Source organism: Mycteria americana, chromosome 4 (genome assembly GCF_035582795.1).
Source record: "Mycteria americana isolate JAX WOST 10 ecotype Jacksonville Zoo and Gardens chromosome 4, USCA_MyAme_1.0, whole genome shotgun sequence".
Taxonomy (NCBI): Eukaryota; Metazoa; Chordata; class Aves; order Ciconiiformes; family Ciconiidae; genus Mycteria; species Mycteria americana.
In genome coordinates, this window is record NC_134368.1 from 56,300,229 (window position 1) to 56,323,074 (window position 22,846).

General features: G+C 39.4%; 1 protein-coding gene and 1 long non-coding RNA gene across 3 annotated transcripts in view; both read right to left on the bottom strand.

The window, feature by feature from the left end:
- Positions 1-22,846, bottom strand: part of TSPAN5 (tetraspanin 5) — an 89,769-nt gene that overhangs the window by 10,783 nt on the left and 56,140 nt on the right. For both annotated transcript variants that reach the window (XM_075500611.1, XM_075500610.1), the window contains exons 2-4: positions 14,351-14,401; positions 2,786-2,932; positions 718-888 (exon numbers count right to left, since the gene is read on the bottom strand). In XM_075500611.1, coding sequence (XP_075356726.1) covers positions 718-888; positions 2,786-2,932; positions 14,351-14,401 — 369 coding nt within the window. The remainder of the gene's footprint in view (positions 1-717; positions 889-2,785; positions 2,933-14,350; positions 14,402-22,846) is intronic.
- LOC142409284 (uncharacterized) lies at positions 19,920-22,795 on the bottom strand. Its single transcript, XR_012775552.1, has 3 exons — positions 22,311-22,795; positions 21,160-21,244; positions 19,920-20,315 (listed from the first exon to the last, which is right to left on the bottom strand). It is a non-coding gene; the product is annotated as an uncharacterized LOC142409284 (long non-coding RNA).

The following is a 22,846-nucleotide window of genomic DNA, read 5'->3' on the forward strand; positions in this document are numbered from 1 at the left end:
CACACTGATAAATTACAGAGCTTAACCCCGCACAAGTGTGTGCGTGTCTGGCTTCACCCTGCCCTCCCAAGTGCAGATGTAGCGTCATTTAGAGATTTCTTATGAGAACTTTAGGAGTTGCCCACTTCATTAGGCTAACTGCATTAAGTCTACTTAAAAAGAAGTAACATTGTAGTTTCACTCAGACCAGCTAAACATCTCTGCAACTCTGCAGTGTGGTGTAGCACCTCTAACGTTGCTAAAACTACACCAACATTCATCTCAGAACCAAGTTAAGCTTAGGAAACGATTATTTTTTTAAACAGATGTGATAGCTCCTACAATAAAATATTTTGAACACCCCTCCCCCCCCCCCAAGAACCCTAAAATATCTTCATACGCATATGGAATATGCTCAAAAAAACTGAACACAAGACACTGATGGCTAACTTGTAGATTTGACACAGTATCTCTGAAGTGTTAAAAAGTAAGTCACCCCAACTCTCCACCTTGTTTTGCTCAGTCATACATCAACAAATACGCCACTTTTCACAGGTGCTGTGTGTTTGTAGAAGTTCTGTAAAGAGAAATATACATGTGTATATATACACTCAAAAGTATTATATGCTAGAATATTTCTGTTGTTCCTTGAAGAAACCAAACAGATGGGAAGTAAAAAATAGAGTAGGTATTTCTTTAAAGTAAGATTTACAAAAAAATAAACGTAATCCAACTTACATATTCCTGTGTGAAGTCTATGAGGTTTTGCAAATCAATGTCATCTCGGTATGCTCTGATGTTGTTGTTTATAAAGAAATACAGCTGGTCCTTTATCCAGTCTTTGAAAACAAATGCTAGAACACCAGCAGTGAGCTCCAAGAAGAAAATAATTCCAAGAAACACAGAAAACTATGAAGAAAAAGAAAAAGGTTAAAATTATTTTGCTTTATGACCAAAAATTTATTTTTCAAGGCTCACAATTATGTTCAGTGTTAGGGCTTTATCTGTTCAGTGCAAGTTCAAGCTATTCCAGCACACAGGAAATTTTAATTTAAAAATACACCATTTTTAATTTGGGCTGTAGTACAGGAATCTTAATTCCAGTCTAACAAATAACAAAAATGCCAACAAATTCAAAGTTTGGACATTTCACTGGGATTTTCAAAGAGGTCCAAGAGAATTCACTGTAAATTTCAAGACATGACTACTCACCACCTGTAGGGCCCTCTGAAAATTCAAATTTCTATGTAGGCACTTACATTTTCAAAGGCATAAACAACCAACAGAGCCAGTGAAATGCTTTCTAAGTGACTTTTTCTTTAGACACCCTCATTGGTAAAGCAAAAATTGGTAACAGCAGAAAATAATTAATGACTAAGTCAGAGTGGAATGTCTATGGAATGACTCACATCCACATTAAAAACAAATGAGGCTGTTATGATTAATGCAAATGCAATGGATGCCAAAGGCATTACTAATGATCTGCCACTTTCTCTAAGCATCTCCACTGAGTCTACACTGTTTTAAAACACACAGGGGTCCTCATATACTGGAATTCCATCCCTTTTGCAACTGCGCCTTTGAGTTTCATTTTAATATGCTCTCTGTGTTTGTTCAGATGCATTTTTAATTTCTCCTGCAGCTGCTGTATAGGAAGCTATTTCTGCTACAACAAATGGATTCATTTTAGGCAAGCCAAGAGAAGCAAGAAAGAGGAGAAAAAAGCGTTACAATAGCTTCTTCCTCCCCCCCCCCCCTTTTTTTTTTAAGCAAGACAAAACCTATTCCAAGGTGCTTTATAAATACCTCAAGAACTGTAACTCTCAATTGCCTCCTCCCCTTTATACAACATGTCTGTGGGAGCCAAATATGTCACTTGAAGGCAGTTGTTTCACTGGAAGCCTTTTCGTGTATATATTAACAGTTAATTATTATGAAGACAACTACTGCCCAGGCTGGGCCCACCTCTGGAAGTTGGGGTGGCGGAGGAAAGAATCTTGAATTTTTATTACAAATCTTAAATTTATCTAAAATGGAACATGATAACTATTATCTTCATCGTCAAAGCTCACAGGAGGAGGGCTTTCAAAAAACAGAACCAGGCTACTTAGCTAAAGGGGATTTTGAATACTGAGGCATGTTTGTATATCAGCAGCTCCTTTCCCAACTAACCATCCAGCCCAGAGTTCAAGACGACAACTTCTATTTTCTTTACCTATCCTGGGCACATTCTCCTCCCTTTCTCGCTCTCAGGCCCCAGCACTGACAATAAGCAATGAAGCCTTTTCAAATTAGCTAAATGGTACAGAACTGAGGATATCAGCTAGCAACCCCTTATAACAGTCCTACGTCCGCTGTACCATGAGGGGCACTTGCACAGCAGAAATCACAAGGGTCACATTCAGTGGTGTATCTACATTCCTCATATTTCATAGGCAGCTTGTTATGGACCTGAAGTTCAACATGCAGATTCTTAACAGAAATTTATCTCTTTTCATGACAGGAAAGCAAAACGTTAGGCTATATCCATATGAAAAGCAGTAGTTCCCTTACAATTCTTACTATCAATAGTTTCGAACCTTAAAAAAAAAAAAAAAAAACAAACAACAACCAGTAAGCACCAGAGACTGAAGAGCTGTAAAGTGTTAACATTTAAGCAAAAGCAATTCACAGAACAGCACTCTCACATCAGATAACACCTTCTGCTCCCCAAAAGACATTTTAAAATCTTTACACAGTTAAGCACGAACAGAGAACGACTTATGCTACGTAACTGATGAATGCTACAGTTGCAAGGGCTACTTACAAATTTGAGAAGGAAGGTATTTTCTCGCAAAGCTCCAATACATCCTGCAAATCCCAAAATGAACATAACTCCTCCTACCACTAGGAAGAGCCAAACTGGATCAAAGCCTCCAAGGTCTGTGATGGAGGAGATATTGGACAGCACTCCCTGGGAAAGAAACAATGCCAAGGGATAACAAGTATGTTCAGCTTTCAGTTGTACAAATTCTGCTTTCATTTTTCATTTTAAAAAGGTAGAAGACTACAGCAAATAAATGTTCTGCAGTACAGCTATAAAACACAATTAAGAAAATCTTTGCATTCAAAAAGAGATAAAAAGGGCAATTATGTACAATATTTCTGAATCAACATGTGGAATGAACAACAAAATGTGCTTCTAGAGTCCTCTGCGAGAAACCCACAGGGCATTTTGCTGCTTCTGTAGCTATGAGAATTAGTCTGCCCAAAAGTCAGAACAGATATTTGAGCAAAACTTAACTCAATCTTATTACCCATGCTGAGATGCATTTTAGGTATCATATACGTTATGTAAACACACAGTTACACATTATGACAGAAAAAGCAGTCAATAGCAAGACCACCACCTTGAATTTAGCATTTATGCTCAGTATTTACAACAATTGACAGAAATTAGAAGTGAGCTCCTACATTGCAGCATCTTGCAACAATGAATTTTACACCAAATTTTGACAAACTAGATACCTGGCCAATTCAACTTCAGGCATCTACAGTGCCAAAAACTCATTATATAAATACAGTACAGCTACTGACTAATCAGTTAGCAGGAAAAATTTGAAAGCAATGTTAAGTCTCTTAGTAGTACATAAGGCAGTTTAAGGACTTGTCTTGGGAGATGGTTTGCACTAACTTAGGTTAGACCTATCATATGGTAAACCACACATGCTGTGTTTTAGATATGACAGTCAGCACAGTCTGCTTGTAATGCCATTACCCCCTTAGAAGCAAAGCTTAGGTTGTGATGCCAGTAATCTTGAGGAACTATTTTATTTTTTTGAACACATTCTAATCAGAGTTTGGCTGATGTTGAACAGATGGGTCATATCAAGAAGCAAGTACAAAGTCTTCCTTATTCCAGTGAGTTTGCACAGGAACAGTTACAGTTTCCTAAACCCTTTCGGCAGCAAAAAAGCTGAAGTATCACTATTTCTTCATTCACCTCCCCAGTACTATAGGTCAATGCAAAGCACACTGCTGCAGCAGATATTTCTCTGTGTGTTTCTTAAAGAAGCCTGAACCCAGGCTGAGTGCTCTGGACTACTAACTACTAAGTTTTCCCTACTAACTCCTGAATGAAGCTGTGGCTTGAAGCAACAATATAGACCTTTACCTTTACAGCTCCTTATTTGCAGAATTATTAAGTTCTTCAACCTTTTCCTTTTCCCTGTTCATATCCCCCTTGCTTCTTTGAAATAGTCCCAAAACAGCAATAATTTTGAAGGAAGTTATCCTAACCTCATTTCCAAAAGTTGTTAGTAACATTGTTAACAGATGACTGTTCACAACTGTGGCTTTAGATCTGTAATTTCTTTTTTGTATATATATATACTCAGTTTGGACCACCCAGAACATATAAATAGTCATGTAACCAGTATCTCTAATACAGTACTCCACATAGTCTGCAACCACTTCCACAGTTTCCCAAGCAAAACTGACATTGAGCAAATAGTAAATGAAGACAGTACTCAAAGCTTTTTAATTCTGCAGACAACAGACTGTATAAAATATGCACGTGAATTTCTCCAATGCACACAGCAAGGAGCCTTGGAAAAGGCCAGCATGCTAAAAGCAAAAGAAAAACCTGACTACAACCCAATCCTAAAGTACAAACAATAAACTAACAGCATGAATGACTTTCTCAAACCAGATTCGTCTCCCTCCTACTACAGAAGGCTATCGCCTGACAGAGAGGGATGGAAAAAAAAAATTTTTTTTTTTAAAAAATCATCACATTCATCACTTTCCTCCTACATTACATATAGTACTAGTCTTATTGTCATTCATTAAAAAGACAAAAATAGACATAAGGCATGATATAACACAACGCTGCTCAGAGCCAGTATTGCTATCAAAGCAGACCGGTTCGCATGTCCCTTTTTCTAACTGACTATTGATGAGATGGTACGAGCCAGGCTGAAATGAACGCTTATCCATCATGAACACTTAAATCAACTTGTGCAAAAGTTTTCCACTACTTTTGCTTCATTACATTTGTCATCAAAAAGAAATCAAAGACATAACTTTCTGGCTAAGAATGACAAGCAAAATAAACAGTATAATCCAATAACACACAAACCTTTGAAAAAGTCATGGCCTTGGCCATATGCAAGTCAGAAAACATGAGCTCTGCGCAAAGGGAAAAAGACTGCTAAAGTGACTTCTTCACAAAGTTTTTAAGTCCTTTCTATGTGTCTATATAGATACCATAAGATGAGAAGGAATTCTGCCTTAAAGCAAATACTACTACTCATTTCTTTTAACATTAGCTGATTTTGGAATTAATGGACTGTAGTGTAGTACAGTAAGAAAACAGTCACTGGAGAAACGATGTTGCCTTTGTATTATAATTATTTTACTTCAAAAAGATATCCAAGAAGGATGAACAGTCATTTAAGCCTCTCTTCATACGACACTTTCTTTAAAAACAAACAAAAACCAAACACCCCCCCCCCCCCAAAACCCCACAGCAAATTACTATGTTTAAACAAGTTCTTTCCATATGAAAGCAGTAAAATTTAAATGAAAAGAAATCCAAGTGAAATTCAGCTCACATTTGTGGACAGTGCTCTTAGAGAAGCTAGTCATAACATAAAGAAGTGTTAGTGAGAAGAAATACACCACTTTGCATTTTGTCACACTCCCAATTAAGTTGATGACAATAAAATCTAGTGAATCAGTTGTATAATGCCTTTCTGATCGTGTCCTTTCCCACCTTACTTGATTTTCTAGCACTGCCAGGCTCTTAGCACCCTGGCACGCCACATGTTGGCCTGTCACCCAGCAAGTCACTTATCTAATCTCTTGGTCTCCTCCAGGCTCCAAATCCTCAGGGTAGCTATGATCTGACATGTACCGAAATAGAACAATACAAGCTTTATCTGTCATTGTTTGCTGTCCTTGGAAAGCACCTTTATGTGCATCTTTTGCTAGTCCACATATGGCAATCATAAGCCTAGCTTGGATAAACCCCAAATAATACATCCTGACAGCACAAAGCACATACTGCATAATTCTCATTTGTACTCTGTGTGCTCTGTGCATATGAATCCCAAGTTATCAGTATTCTGGAGAGACATCTCAGGATATACAATCTTCAGAGAGGCTTTGGCAATAAAACAATAGCTAGCAGCAGGAATGACAAACACAGGCAATGCTCTGTGATTGCAACTAGAGATGCACAGAGGTAGTCTGATAGAAGATTGCTGCTTACTGCTGAAATACGGTTTTCCAGTCTTGTTTTTTTCTGGACACTTACAGATAAACTCTCTGAAGAGACAGTGGTGCAATACTTTAAAGAAAAGCATATTTTGCTTCAAGCAGCAGAGCAATGACCGGGAACTTATCTCACTTTATACTGTTAAGAAAAACTAAATATACAGTCCAACTAAATATACATGTGCCTATAGGCACATACTTTTCCTATTCACCGCAAGTTTCTATAATGCCATTCAGTATTTTTTGGCTGTAATGGCTACTTCTGGGGAAAGTTTGGCAGAGATGTACAAATGCCTGGTAGTGACCAATTCTGTCTTCATCCCATCTTTAGCCAAAAGCAGAAGGTAATGTTTCCAGAGGTGCTTGAGCAGAGGATCAGGAATCTCATACTGTAACACTGCATCCTCCAGTGACACACTCTGAATCTTCAGGCTGATCAGTCAGTCACAGAATATATAGTGACTGTTTGTCGACCGATCTCTTGCAAGACCTAAAAAAACCATCTCTAAATCCTTTAAAGTCAGGCTTTCTACAAATGCAAAGTATTCTTCTCAGCAACACTACTGCAGTAGTCTACTCCAACCTTTATTGTTAAATAGTTGCAAGTACTACTGATGCTTTAGCATCTGAAAGGAGGAAATACATTTTTTCCTAAACCCATATTCTCATTTTGGAAGTACGGTTATTTTTCTGGGGTAGATGCACATCACTTTCTTGGTAGTTTAAGCATGCGTGTAATCTTTATTTGGCAGTAAACACTTTGTTTGTGCAAAGCTACATACTCTAATACTTTTCTTCTCACAATGGCGTCAACCCAGGGCTCTGCTGTAGTCCCACAAGGAGAGCCAGTAGGACATGTTCCCTGGCTGATCTCCAGCTCATCTGTTTGCTCTGTTACCCCATTCTCAATTGCCTGCTGTACGTTACATCGCCTGGGTTATTTAACCTCTTAATCCATCACAAGTCAAAATTTGTTTGGGGTAGTGAAGCAACAAAAGCATCATCCATAACTGAAGTAAAATCAATAACGGTGAAGTTATGAAAAGTTCCTTTATTTGTGAAATGTACTTCACTTCAATCAGTAGGATACAATGATGTAGGCATAGAACAGGAAAGACTGACCTCATATTCCTACCTCACCCCAAAATTCAGGAGAGGAAGTCAAGTGAAACAGTGGGACCTGCTCTTTTCTCCAACAAAAGGGTGGGGGGGAAGAGGCATTGGTGGTGCCTTCCACCACACCAAGAAACATGAGATAACCAAACCAGGCCCACCAGAAGCTCCTACAAAACTGGAGTCTTTTCCTTATGGTATGTCAGCACAGGCAGAAAACTAGTCTATGAGAGACGCCTGAATCCAGCGACACATCCTCTGTTGTCATGTCCTTTTTTTGCCATGGCCAGAGCCCTCTACCCTACAAGCTGGATTTCATGCCTAACTTAAGGGAGAACAAGGCAAAGGAGAAATGCTGGTCTTGAAGACAGTAATTCGAGAAGACCCCTGCTGATATTATAGCTGCATAATTGTTTGCCTTTATCCCATCAATAAAGAATAAGGAACCAATAGTCACTTAGAAGAGCAATAAGGGTGCACCCCTCACCCCTTCTCCATCTTGTACTCTTTAAGATCATGAGGACAATTTGTACTACTTTTGAGACATATGTCTGACTCCAGCTCCCACCTTTGGTGCACATCTACTTTAGCATTTCAGGTCAGATCCAGGAGTCCATCCATTTAAAGGGATCGCACACAAGATATGCTTCAGTTCACACCAGGGAACAGTCTCAGAGCACACAGACTAGATTACTTACAAATGAAGATGTGCTCCTGGAACATAACTCGTGTTCCAACCACTAGCAGGCATTCAGTCCATGAGATCAAACTAGAACTAGGCTGAAGAAAAAACTCAAACCTTTCAAAACCTGTAGAGTGTGCAAGTTGGGTCTTCAGCACCATTTCCTCTCCTACTGGTCCACACTACTTGCATTTAGCAGACATAGCCTTTGCATGCTGAACACTAAAGTTACTTTAATTTCCCCAGAATGTTCTCCAACACAGACATCTTGGTTGGAGCGGTGCCCCAGTGTTGGCACACCTATACAATCTGATTGTGTTCCTGGTTCCTAGTGAGGCCAAAAAGAAGGGACTCACAAGTGCATTAACAAACTAGTGAGATTTCCAGACCATCTGTGGCTGTGGTTAGTTTAGAGAATCCACCACCACGTTCACGTCTCAGAAATGTTCCTAGAAGCTTGCTAGACCATTGCTTCTCTCTGGAAGAGCTGATTTCACAGGCACAGTAGCATACTGCAGGGCAAGAGAGAATGGTTCCAAGTGAAAACACTCTAGGCAGCAGCAATTTTGAAAAGCTGACCCAGTAATGAAAATTCAAGGCATCTTGAGTCAGAGACCACTTAGGAGAATCATCATCCTAGGGAACAAAGAGGTGATACGCTGTGAAAGTGTATGGAATTTGGCCTATGGGAGTACATGTAAAAGAACAGGACTCAACACAACAGTCCCCAAGACAAACAACATCCCAGAGGGCCATTAAAAAAGTAAGAAGAAGAAACCAACACCACTAGGATGGGAGAAATCAGCTGTTTCTTTTCCATTTCCTCCAAGATGGGAAAAAGCCTTCTCTGCTGCAGAATCCCATTACTGGAGGGACAAAAGAAGCAGATGGTCAGAAAAAGATTCAACAATACAAGATCTTCCAAAACATTTCTTCTCTGCAAACCTTTCCACAAGCTCGTCTGAAGGACTTAGAATCACAGGCAAACAGGAACACATGGGGGTGATGGGAAATAAAACTATTTCCAAATGCATGATTTTAAAATGGAAAAATGTCTCTCTGCTTTGTTAGTCATAAAATCCATGCAGTTTCTCCATGCTGTGCATCTGAATGAGCATGGGGAACAGAACAATAGTCATTGAAACATGCCAAATTAATTCCACTCCAGAATTTTGTCTCTGCAGGCAAAAAACTAGGTGGGGGATGTTTACAAATCTTACTTCCTTGGTTTTTGTTGGTTTTGCATTTCCCCTCAGCAAACAGCAATAGCAGAACTTTATTTTTCAAGTGTCTAGTGAAGGAGAAGAACTAGCCTAGCTTTCTTGTCATGACAAAGCAGAGTTCAATAGGTGAATAACTGGCATAAATACATGCAAAATACAGATTTTTACATTTTTCAGGATTAATATTTACAATGTGTTGGAACACTAGTAAAATGATTTAAGAGCCTGTTTAGATAATGCATCTTTAAGTACTGAAATTTAAATTAAATATCACAGCGAATATTATTATCCCTCTCTCTCCTCCCCAGTTCTGTAAAATCTACACACAGAGTCCTGGCTTAGAAGCAAGATATATGCTTTGGGTATCCTTCAGCCCATAAGGACCCAAAGGATATGCACACGGTTTCCTTGTCGGCAACTGTTTTTAAAAGAACTATGTGATAGACATGTATGCACAACAATTATGGAGTGACTAGTGTATTACTCCCTCCTGATGTCTGCCACTCCCTGGGACAGTAAAAGTAGTAAGAATTTTTTCCTGAAAACAACTGTAGTTTTCATTTCAGGGCAAGAAGAGACAGACTTGGTCTGACAAATTGTGACTGTTTCTATGTAGGGAGTTTGGCCTGTCCCAGAACACCAAAGCAGGCCTAAATCACCTTATATCAACATGTAAAAGTCTAGCTTAAAACTTGAGATCCATATTTAGAGCTCCTGCTCAGTGAGAATACTATGCTGGCACACAGAGGTACCATACTGGTACTCCAAACTACGCACAACTTGACTTCTGAGCTGGAGTGTCTTCTAGTTACACTGATTTAACAAAAGCCTAGAAACCAAACTTATGCACATAATCAACCTCTTCCACTTCTCCCTCTTCATTTCAGTCAACCTTATACATGAACTAAGTCTAATCGACAAATTTTGCAAGGATCTGCAGATTTTTCCCCCACTTCAGTATCTCTACCTTTGCTGCCTCCTACTTAAAGTACACCCCAAAACCACAGTGCTTTCTTTCTAAAAACTCTCTATCCATGGACAGTCTTATAAGGTCTCAGAAGACATAATAGCAATTCATCACTTAGTCTCACTACTCTTGAATATACATCTCCTGCAGGTAGTCAGAGAACCAGGAAGATTATTTTCTCAAGTACCTACTGGCATCATACCATGAACACTCCCAATGAGCCTTAAGACCACATTAGATAATATATACAACCAAGGAGTGAAATAGACATTTTGTACAAGTCTAGTTTATTTTTGAAAAGTCAACAGAAGAAATGACTTGAAGTGATTAAAAAAGCCAGTGAAATATAAACATTTTTCCCTTGCTGCTGAGCAAAGGTAGTATAAGTTGCTTGGGCTTAGTACAGACTATACATTAACAATGTTCATGCCACTGTTCAGGGGGTGTGTGGAAATCAGCTGCCATGGATGAACTTTTTTATGGTACAAGCCCAAGTGTAGTGTGCCTGAAAACACTGCGAGATTGTGAGCTATATAGTGTATCCATGTATAGATAGCTTTATTCATCCTCTGAGTTTATTGCCCCCACCCCTCCCCCCAGCTCTCTTTCAGGTTCATGACTCAGAATGCTAATTGCCCAGTTTTTGTTTAGGGCTGGCTGACTGGCTGTCAAAGCCAATTCTATTGCCTATTTGACAAATGAGCTCTTTTGCCTCCCTGCAAAGGCTGTAAGGAAGGTCATGAGAGTGTATAGTGTGCTTTTTCCCTTCTTTACAACAAAGTTTAAAGGGGAGAATTCAAGTCAACTCAGCAAAAAAGAGAAACTAGCCACCAAACCCATGAATCTACCCCAAACTGTTTCTAGCCGGCAGCAAACAGGACTCCTGTAAAATGTGGATTAGTTCTTTACGTCTTGCATTTTTAATGTGGCCTGGCACACTATCTTTTTATCTTAAAAAGATTCTATGAAGCAGCAAAAATGTATACAAGTTGATGGCCGGGTTATAGAACAACACAGCTGGATATAAAGCCACACAATTCAAGATAGAAGTAAATCAAAATCTTCCCCACCACCAAGTCAGTTTACAGTAGAGGAGTCCTTCTGAAGACCCAGTCCTGCAAAAAAACCACAACTTACAAATTTATCTTTACACATTATACAATAGCAGCACCAAGTTCAACTCTGATAAAGACTTAGTTCATTGGGACAGCAGCAGTGTTCACAGAATGGTTCTGGAGGTCATCTGGTCACCTAGACCTGGCTGCCTAGGACCATGTCCAGACTGTTTTTGAATATCTCCAAAGACGGAGACTCCACATCATCTCTGGGCAAACTGCACCAGTGCTCAGTCACCCTCAGAGTAAAAAAAAGTGTTTCCTGATGTTCAGAGGGAACTTCTTGTGTTTCAGTTTGTGCCCATTGCCTCTGTTGCTGCACACCACTGAAAAGAGCCTGGCTCCATCCTTTTTGCATTCTCCGTTCAGGTATTTATACACATTAAGATTCCCCTGAGCCTGCTGTTCTCCAGGCTAAACAGTACTAGCTCTCTCAGCCCTTCCTTGTAGGAGAGATGCTCCAGTCCCTTAGTCATCTAGGCAGCCCTTTGCTGGACTCTCCAATATGCCAGTGTCTCTCTTGTACTGGGGGGCCCAGAACTGGCCCAGATGTGGCCTCACCAGTACTGAGTAGAGGGGAAGAATCCTCTCCCTCAACCTGCTGGCAACACTCCTAATACAGCCTAGGACACCATTAGCCTTCTTTATTGCAAGGGCACAGTGCTGGCTCATGTTCGACTTCGTGTACACCAGGACCCCCAGGTCCTTCTTTGCAAAGCTGCTTTGCTGTCCTACAGTATACCATTACAACAGCCCATAATGCCAGGCCAGCTTCAGGCAAGAAGCAGTCTAGCTAGAGAAGTGCTTTACAGTTAAGTTACAGATCTCTCAAGTCTTAGGCTTCACCTACTTGGCCTTCACCTCCAACTCCCCAACTACAGCAAGAACTCTGTCTGGGATGTAACTGATCTGCCCCTCACTAAGTTGCATGGGGCCTATGAGTATCTGGAACTTGATCTTGCTGACTGCAGCTTCTGGGCATTGCTTATCCTCTAGAGACCCGAGTGAAAGAAAGGTCTTAAATTGGCTTGACACAAGTCCATTTTTCCATAATTCCTGCTACAAAAATCAAATCTGTTTGTGCTCAAGAGCTCTGCAGTTCACCTATACCTATACTACATTTTGGTTGATACAACCATGAACTGAAACAGTCCACACTAAGCACTGCAGGACACAACAGTTAGAGAAGCTGGGAAGAGATGCTCATTTTCAAGAAAAGACCTGTGCTTTAAAACAATAAACAGTATTTTATTTATTCATTTCTATAGAAAAACCTACTACATATGGAGCCTGAGCTAATGCATATTACACTGCTCTAGCTGGTTTTATTTGCTTGTCTTAAAAAGAAGATGGCATTTTCTCCCACTTTCAGGATCTGATTAAAAATGGTTTGAGATGACTTGATAACAGATGTCCAAATCTCAAGTAAAAACATGAGCTTTGGCTTCTGGCTATTAGCAATTATGAATTGAATGCATTTTTCCTAGTGGGTGTGTGTGTGTGTGCTTTCCCATATAGAAAATATATAAAACCTAACAAACCATTATTCTGCCAGAACACCCTCTAGCTGTAAGACTAGTATATTTTAGACTTCAAACACAAAACTATAATTGTTTTCCCTTTACCTGCTCATTCATTCTAAAGAGGAATCATTTGCGTTACCTACTGAAACGATACAAAAATGTTACAATCTCTTCTAGAAAGCCACTCCAAAATAAAGTTCTTCGCTGGGGCTGAGACATAGGTATAAGCTCTGTGAGTATGCTCAGAGTATTAAATATAACATGTTTTTACATCTTTGCTGAATGAAAAAAAATCATAGCATCTCTCTCCAAACCTATTAAAGCCATCCAACACGAGTATCATATGGTACGTAAATATACATATATATATGCGGGTGTATACAGTGTGAGTTAACTAATATTCCATTACTATTTGTGATTATATACATCCAAGGCACATGCACAAAGCAATTAGAATGTAAGTTAACAACTCAATTCTGAACCAGCAAAATTTGTCCTGAATTTTTAAGTGGCAAAACTCCAGTGCTTCCAATGTGTTATTTGTTCTGCTGCAAGCTCCAGTAATTATGCCTTAAGCGAACGTCAATGTGTAACTTAGTGTTTTCCATTAAAAGAAGAAAAAAACCATTATGTAACTGAATATCATAGCACCATTGTTATCAGCCAGGTTTTATTATTTTCAATCTTTTAAACAAAGAAGAAAAGGAACCTCCGGCTTTAATTTTAGCTGTTGTCTTTTAGCAAGCCAAACTGTTCATCCAGTAACCCAACACATACTGACTTGTTTTGTATATTATGTCTCGACATTTTATCTTCTTCCCAACTTCTGCAGCAAGCAAACTAAAAATTAGGCTCTGGTTCACAAATGTTTTCTCTTTCTGCACCCCCCTTTCTTCCCATTTCCAAGTTGATTTTACAGTCTTGCAACAGAGAGTGTTCCAATGGACAGTTTTATTTGCACAAGAAAAACCAACAGTTATTCTGTCTCAGCTTTGGCTTGGTTTTCGGGGTTCATTTTGGTTTGGGTTTGGTTTTTTTTTTTTTTTATTTTTTATTTAAGAGGAACAGTAGTTAGTGTGCTATGTTAAGGCAAAGCCAAGGAGGCTTATTTTCAGGAAGCTGCCCTCTGAGACACGTAGGCTCCCTCTCCATTCCTGGGGACACATGCAGCAGACACACACTGCCAATACTGCCTTCAGGAAAGTGTACTAGTATCTGAGCTGCAGCTTGAGCGTGCATGGATTGAAATGGTTACTTTATGTGCAAGTGTCAGCCATGATTTCTTGCCAAGGCATTCTTGGGAAAGATGCCAAGGATCTTCCTCTAGGTGAGCCGAGCCAAGGTTTTATTTGACAGAGGGGCTTGATTTTGTTTCAGTAGAAAATGTGTGTGGACACATAAACTGTGCAGCATATTACTACTCTAATATTTCATCAGAAAAAGAGAGAGAAAGAGGAAAAACATGGAGTTTGGTGCTATATTCAACTTACCTTTTCATTCCAAGCCCACAATCCAATCCCAAGAAATGCTATGCCAAGGAACTAAAGAAAAAAAAAAATACATATCAGAGCAGGAACTATAAATTTACAGATTTTTTTTTTTTTAAACATACATATTGACTCATCCTCTCTATTGGAGAATCAATTTTATCAGGACTGTGGGGCTTACTGAGTTTTAAAATATGTGTGTAGTTGTTTAATTTACAACTCAACCGTTGTAACTGGAGGAATTTAAAACTTGCACAGCTCATTCAGTGATGTTCCACATAGGAATAGCAGGTGCAATAAGTGTCACTCTCTCAGCATCAAGCACTTAAGGTTCTTTTTGAGTTTGTCAGACTCAAAGCAAACTCCACAGTCAAGCAACAATTATTTTACTGTATTACCACCACCTGCACAAAACAACTGTCCTCGCAGCTCTCTCCCAGCAAGAGAAACTGATTAAAAGAAAGCCCTAGATACACATGTACTATCATTTTTAGCAATGTTGTCCACAGAAACCTGTTTAAATATAATATAAACCATGATTTCTGGGGGGAAAAATGTAATGAAAACAATACTGATCTAAAAGAGTAAGAATTTTTAAAAACCCTGAAGCCAACATTTTATAACCTGATACTGAATGCTTCTGTATTTCATAAAAGAAGTTACGGTCACTTTCTCCTCCAAGGGACTCCAAAGCACCAAACTCAAAAGACAGTATCTTTCCCCCATGATGGAAAAGGGAACAGCACCTATGATTTTGTTATATCCCTGTATTCTCCTTTCCACTGAATAATTTAGAGTGCGTAGTTTCCCTCCAAATACTACAGGGTTTCCATACAAAACCCACACTAAGGATCAGTGAAACAAGCAGAACAGGCAGAATAAGCACCCTGTCTCCCAACATCACTGCTCCATATTTGGCATGACACAGTACCAATCATGTAGATTGTTTAAAAAACATGTAGTAGGTGTCCGAGCACATCTCTAAATGCCCATCTGTCCAACTTTCATCTCTGTTTTTTAAACTTAGTTTTTAAAAACCAAGTGCTGGCTAAAAAGAAAACTATATTCACTCTACTTTCAGGGCATGTAACGGAACGTTCCTCTAACATCAAACTCTGCTTTTCTTTGTGGTTACTCCACACTGCAGCGTACAGATTTATTTTGGCACATAGTATGCTTTCTCTTAAGACTTGTGTAAACAGTTAAGTATCCTAATGATTTTTCTTTTGCAAAACAGGACAAAAGTGTTTTTCTGTTGAAAAGTGGGAGGAGGCAGAAAAATCAGCTTAAAAAGCTTTCCCAGAAGTGGACAACAGCTTCAAAGCAAGATTCCTTCTTCCTTATACTCACTTTTTTTTTTAGTGGCAATTTTAGCTTTATACTACAAGAAGATCTGTAAAGCATAACTCAGTATCAAGTGGAATATGCTCACTGCAATACCCTGAAGTTCCCCAGCACCCCTCGCGTCTCTCTGACTTACACTTCCAAGTGTGCTTTGCCAGCTGACCAAATGACCATGCATACTACACCAGCCAGCTCACCCAGAAGCCCATCTATATTAGCTGGGAATGAAACTCTCCTTTTTGACTTGAAGAGTCATGACTAAATTTAAAGAATGCTACAAGCCAGTATTCTTCAAAGGGAACTGTCGCAGGCTTAGCTGTATTTTAATACAAGATAAATGGAATTTTTTCCTAGATGGAAAACCAGAACTGCTGGTCAAGAAAGTCTGTTATTTCAGCAGCCTTGTCTATAAAGTACAAAAGATGGATTTGAGAATGTCAGTACAGCCTCCTGTGATACACCACATGAGCCAAAAAAGGTCATCTTACCTGTATTGAGATGGCTATTTTTCTATGGTTATAAAGCTTGCCAGAAAAGTGTGTGTAATCCTCCTGACTGCAGTGATTATTTGAAACTTGAGATAAAGTTGTACAAGTTTCCAAATCACTTTCAGACAAATGCAGTTAAGTTCTTTTTTGCAGTAACAGGCTCCTTTCCTTCTTTCTTACACAGCCAAAGACACCAAGGTTGAAAGAACAGGAGTGAGGGGAAAAAAGCTATATTATTATAAAAATCCATAAGCTCCATTTGGAAGCGGCAAATTGTTATTTGTAGAGAGGTACAAAACATTATGTTTTGCGAATAGCTTAATATGGTTTTGAACAGAATAAGCGTGGAAAACTAGAATTAAAGAATTTGATCAGTGCATACCAATATAACTTAACAGCCATACACATCAGCTGCAAGTCTGGCTCAGATCCACTAGCTTTATTAAATTTAATCCAGTCAAGTGTCCTGATCCTTCACCAGAAGTTGAGACTTAAGGGTAAGATTACCTCATGGGTTGCAAAAGGTTACTTATGGTGGACTATACCGGTCTCAAGCCAGGCCGAGCTCATCTCAATTTACAGATTGGGTAATGAGACTGTACTATACTAAGCTGAAGTACCTAAAAAACTGAGATTGTCAAGCTTCCGGCAAGCCTGTCAAGAAAAAACAGGAAACTGAGTTCTGGGAGTTTTCAAGAAGATCAAAGAATTACATGGTGCTCAGTCCTCTCCATATCCCAAAACAGAAATCTCTGTCCAGTTGCCTTTTGAGCAGCTGATGAAACAGGAATAGCAGACAAGATCCATTAGGAGAAAAAGGTTCAGGATGGAATCACGAACTCTTTACCACAGGATGCTGTGGAAAAGCTTAATGGCATTCACAAAAAAAGATTAGATAAATTAATGAAGGGATTAATAGCTATTGAAAAGTGATTTTGATACAGCTTCTGGCTCAGGAAGTTTTTACACTGTTGCTCATTGGGAATTATAATCAGGAAGAGATCATTGTATGCATGCTTTGTTGCTTAAATGCCTCTTTCCTTGGACAAACTCTACTTGCATTACTTGAGACAAAATACTGAGTTAGGCAGACCACTGACCTAACCCCCTACAATCATGCCCTAGAAAGGCTCACCCTTGCACAAACACAGCCTGCTATGAAGCACACAGGAATGTTCTCAGTAATCCCCACTGGCAGAAGACAGATGTTCATGAGGAGACTTACACCTCTCACCAGGATTAACTTTGGATTTTCTTGACAATTATGAAAGAAACTCTTGCGTAGCCTAAAAAAAGTTGAAAGTGCTTAGCAAAAATCCCTTCGTATTTTTGCTGTTCAAACCAGAAGTAAAACAGGATGCATATCCTGCTTATCTTGCAGCCCTTCTGCAGATGTGTCCAAGACAGTCTTGTTCTGCTTGCTTGTAACCAGAAAGAAAATCTCTTCACATCTGAAGCACGTGGGGAGAGGGTGAGATTGCATACACATCATCTCAGTTAAGTCTGGAAAATTTCATTTGCATCCATTAAATTATTCCAATGAGTAATAAAAAGGTGGAAGTTTGCCTCATTATCTACAAAACACTCTACAGAGAAAAACAGTCTCAATTCTCCACAGACATCTAGTAAGACCTGACTATAAATGGTCACCGGATCTGGGGCAGAGCTTGTAAAATCTTGATACTTTTCTTTTTTAAATAATAATTGTCAGGAGAATATTAAAACATTCCTCTGGAGTATTACAGCCTTACAAAAAAACTTGCATAGTAGTACTTTCTCAGCCATAGGTTTTCTATTCACAAACATCAAACAAATGTGTTCAAATTTCTCTTCTATAAAGATCATATGTATTTAAGAGTAGAATGTGTAGCAGTACTTGTACTGTTGCCCTACTTGTAAAGTTCACATGCAGTTTTCAGAAGTGGATTGATCAATAAGTGTTTCAAGATGCACATATCTTATTCCCAGTCTCGCCTGCATGGAGGAAAATTATTCTTTGTTGCTAGGGATACAGCATCATAGAGCAAAGAATTTCATTTAAAGGGTGCTGTGGTAAATACTAATGCAAATACTAGGAAAAGCTAGAGAGAGAGACAAGCTTAATTGTAGAGTGATCAGATCTTACTTCACATACTAAATTCTTCATCTCAGCTGACATTCTTAAATAACTTGGCACCAGTTTTCAACCAAAAGTACAGCAGCTGCGGGCCAAGCAGTAAAAGGTTTATTAATGTGTCATGTGCATAAACCAGTGTACGTCCATGTGTAGATACATTAAAGACTTGTGTGAGAAGGAACTATAGTGCAGCCACCTAATTTCACCTTCAGCACAACAATACGAATGCACTAGCAGAATTACGTCAAAATTGTCAGAGTTCAGAACCAGAGCTTCCTCGCAAGAGCTTTTTTTTTTTTTTTGAGCCCTGTATTTAGGCAGTGTGAAAACCTCCCACCTGCCCTTGCTTTGAGCTGCCACAAGAACTCTGCCCACAGTGTTAGCAAGGAGACTATCAGGATTCCTATGGGCACTTCAGCATTTCTTCCGTGGCAATATGCTGTAGGTTATTTAAAGAGCGAGATTTCCTTCTGTGTGATTCAAGCCAGCACAGCATGGGAACACAAGGTACAGTATTTTACTGACAAGCACAGCAGTGATGGGGACAACATGAAGTGAAATATTTCACATCCTGAAATACAATCAATCAGGAAAACACAGGATGTCTGAGCTTTGTACATATATAAAGCAGCACTGACAAGTTCCTAACTGACTCTCAAACCCCAGATGAACAATTTTTCCCTAAGCACTTCCTCTGCAGCACTCTGTGCTCAGACTCACTCAGAGATATTTCAAAGTCAGAATGCATGCTGCTTTCTTTAAAGTATTTTATGCCAAATCAGTCTTTTTGCTTTTTAAGCCAGGGCAAAAAGGAGCTTAACGTCTGTGTCAGAGCACAAAGGATTTTGTTGTTGGTTTTGTTGCTTGTTTGTTTTTAAGTAGCCCTGACAGAGAAAGGGCACCAAAAACAAAAATTAAAAGGAAGTTTCACACAGTTTTCTTCTTCCCTTCATGCCATTGATGTGGACTCTGCTTCAAATAAGTCAGTTATCATTCTTTCAAATGAAACAAATAGGACATCCTCTCAACTCTCCAGCTTTCGCCTGGACCAGTGTCACAGAGAAGGAAGGTACCAGAAGTCTGCCCTGTTCCTTCTTCCATTCACCCCAGTTCCAGTAACTTTTTGATTCTCAACACAAGCTGTTTATAGCATTTCATTTTCATGTGGCTAAACACACACAGTGACCATGGGAAAGCCAAACTGCTCAAAGCATACATACAACTTTACATATTTATGCTAATGCTTACAAAGAATACATTCTCCTAAAGCCCATTTCTTGTTTGCCTTGAGACATTACCAGCAGGAAAACTCCACGTACTACAGTCAGTGAATGAAGATGCTGTGTAGGTGACTAATTACCATTTAGTTCACAGCAACATTCAGATATAGACTGAATATAGACCAAAAGACGTCAAATCTATTTCCATTTTATGTGCAGCTTTAAAAAAAAAATTAAACTATATTTCACAGATAACTGTCTCAGTAATACCTTTTCCCTCCTGAAACAAAATGCACACACGTGGAAGAAAAAAGATCCCAGTTTCCACACATTTTGCTCAGCTGAATCAGAGACACAACTGATTTTATAGAATCATCCAAAGTAGAAAAACAGACCCAGGAACACAATGACAAAAGCTGTCTGCTCCATCTTGCAGGACTCTTAGTAAGATACTTTCTAATGAAAAATTAAGCACTTATAACCCCAATTTTCAAAGCAAGGTACTGTGGCTGTTAATGTATCTTTCATTTTCACCAGTATGGGGTCTTCCGTTTTGTCTGACAAGCAAGCAAGACATATACTCCCCCCGCCCCGCAATGCACAGTCAGTTGCCATTATTTTCTTATTGCCTTTTCCAGTTCTTTAATTGCAAAAGCAAGACATCTGCTTTCTGTTACTGTTGCTCTATGTATTTATTTTATTGCTTTCTGGTGGTGCAATTGTAAGCACTGCCAATCAGCTTGGAGCAAGAGTCCCTAAAGACTGAAGTCCCTCTCCTCTTGTCCACAGAAATTGATATACTGGAAAACAGAAAAAGGAGGATGAATTAGACCCTATTTCCCCTGCTCCAACTTTTGAAAAACAACTCCCCTCAAGCCTAGATAAAATAAATTTAACTCTTTCCAAGTTCACAACGAGACTTTCTAAACTCAGGTCCTGCTGTCTAAATAAAATACTTTATTTGCAGCAGATTTTTTTAAAGCACGCAGAACTTATACATAGCAGTCACTTCATAAAATTCTTCAATAAAAGCTTTGAGAGTTTAAAGATTTTTTTTCTATGAGATCTAGCTAATACCCTAAAACCAGTACCTTCCTCCCCATACAAAAAATCAAAGACCTTTAAGGTAAATAGCCCACCGCTACTGCACAGAAACATTTAAAAAGCCTACAAAGTTGAAGTAACATCACCATTCACTGTCACTTTGGTACACTCATCTCGCACAGATCCTATCCCTTCTCTTCTACTCTTCTTTACACTCTCTGTTGGTCTTTGTTTCACCATCCTCTCTTTCTCTGCTCTCCCTGAGTCCAAAAGACTATGCGGGAAGACTGAGAAATTCTGCTGCACACACCTCTCCATGGGTCTCTTTCCCTGCCTTCACTTCTGAGCTACATTAAGTGCTCCGTGTCCCTCCACTTTTCCTATCTATCCAGCCTTGTTCTCCTCATCAATACCATTCCATCTCTGGCTCAGTCCTTTCCACTGCAGCTTCTCTGCCTGAAGTCAGTTTCTATTTTTAAAACCATCCAAAAATTATGTAAGCGGTGCTGTAGCAATGTATGAAAACAGTATGGGCTTAACACACAACCAGAAGCAGCAGGAAAGTGCAAAATGAAAATGAGAACTGGAAAAAAACCAAACCTGAATTCCACATCCTATATCAGTACGCTAATCATTTCTCTTAGCCAATTTGACAATGCAAAGACATAAGTCTTCTCATTCTGGCCTCCAAGTAAGAAAAAGTATGAAGGCAAAGAGCATGTTCTGCTTCAAGCTGAGGTGAAGCAAAGCGTCTGGAAGCAGTATTGCAAATGGGTCATTTTCCATGTCTGTCTTGCTGCTCAGGGCTAGTAGCTTCCTACCCCAGAAGACAGCAAGACTTCCTCCGGCTCTCCTCCACTTGCTGCTATGCCGATCTCATTTGTCCCAAACCACTCTACCTGAGCTTCAGGCTGTTTAGGTGCAGCCCCACCATGACTCTTGTTCACATTCTTTTCCTGACGCTACTGTTCCATTAAAAGCAGAAGTTTAAATAAAATAAAATAAAAAAAATAACACACACACAAAACCCCCCCACAGAACAGAGCATATATGAAATTCACGTTATGAAACTGATACACAAATGCTCACTTATTTCAGCTACAAGCAGTGAAGTTGTAACATCTAATTCAGGCATTTGATACAGCAAAGAGAAAGGATCTGAGCTAATCTTTTTCCTTAGTAACATGGGCAATTACATTGCCTACACAATTGATTTAAGTAGCTGAGAACATAAAGAGTGCAGAGCCAGGAAACACAAACAGGTTAGGCTTGTCAACGCAGCATGATACTCTGAATGCTCAGCATTTCCTTTTTGGAAAGCAGTCTCAGCTCCTAGCTGTGCTCGTAGCCCACAGAGAGGGAGTCCCAAGATCTTCTATCCCAGCTACACAAGCTGCCACATCCCAGACTGTTTCAATGGACTATACTCGAGAGATCCATTCTCTTTGCTTCACAGAGAAGCAGACGCATGTGGAGGATGAGGGAGGCATGAAAGACTGAACCAGTCAGGATACAGAGGCACACTAAGTGAACACCACCAGCTTTACAGACAGACAAACCTACCTGGGCCAAACAGTTTAATCTGGCTCTCCTTCTACTTAAAAAAGCAAAAACAAAAAACCAACAACAAAACAAACCCAACCAGCACAGAAAAGAGTGTGAACACAGAGCAAACTGTGAACACACACGCAACCTGCAAGTGCACACAGAACTTTTTCCAGCAAATTCTACAATAGTTTATTGCCTCTTACTTTCACCAAATGCTCACTCCTGTTTCTTTTTTAGGAGTCCCCCACAGTAAGGTGTTCAAAGCCATTTACAAAGAAACTGGTACCACATATATGAAGAAATCATAGCTTGAAAAGATAGGAAGTGATTCACTGCAATTTAATCATGTGCCAGAAGCCAAGCTCAGGTATCCAAAATCCTAACCCCAATGTGGTGTCACTGTACAGCCTATCACACCTCTCCCCAGATCAAATCCGACTCAGAACTATAAACTCTGTAATGGCAAATACACACACATATGGCATATGTTAACATATAAAATAAATCAACTTCTAATCGTCACTGCACCGACCATTTGGGGAATGGAGGGAAGAAAGGGACACAAGAGGGGCTGTGGGAGGTTTATATAAGAGTTATTTGACAGACTAGTAACTCTTCACTTTACAAAGATGCAGACAAGAGCATACAGAGACCAGTACTACTTTGTCAACACAAACAAAAGCATAACCTCAAAAGTCATACCAGCCTGTGCATACCTCGTTTTTTTGGAGATGTAGGG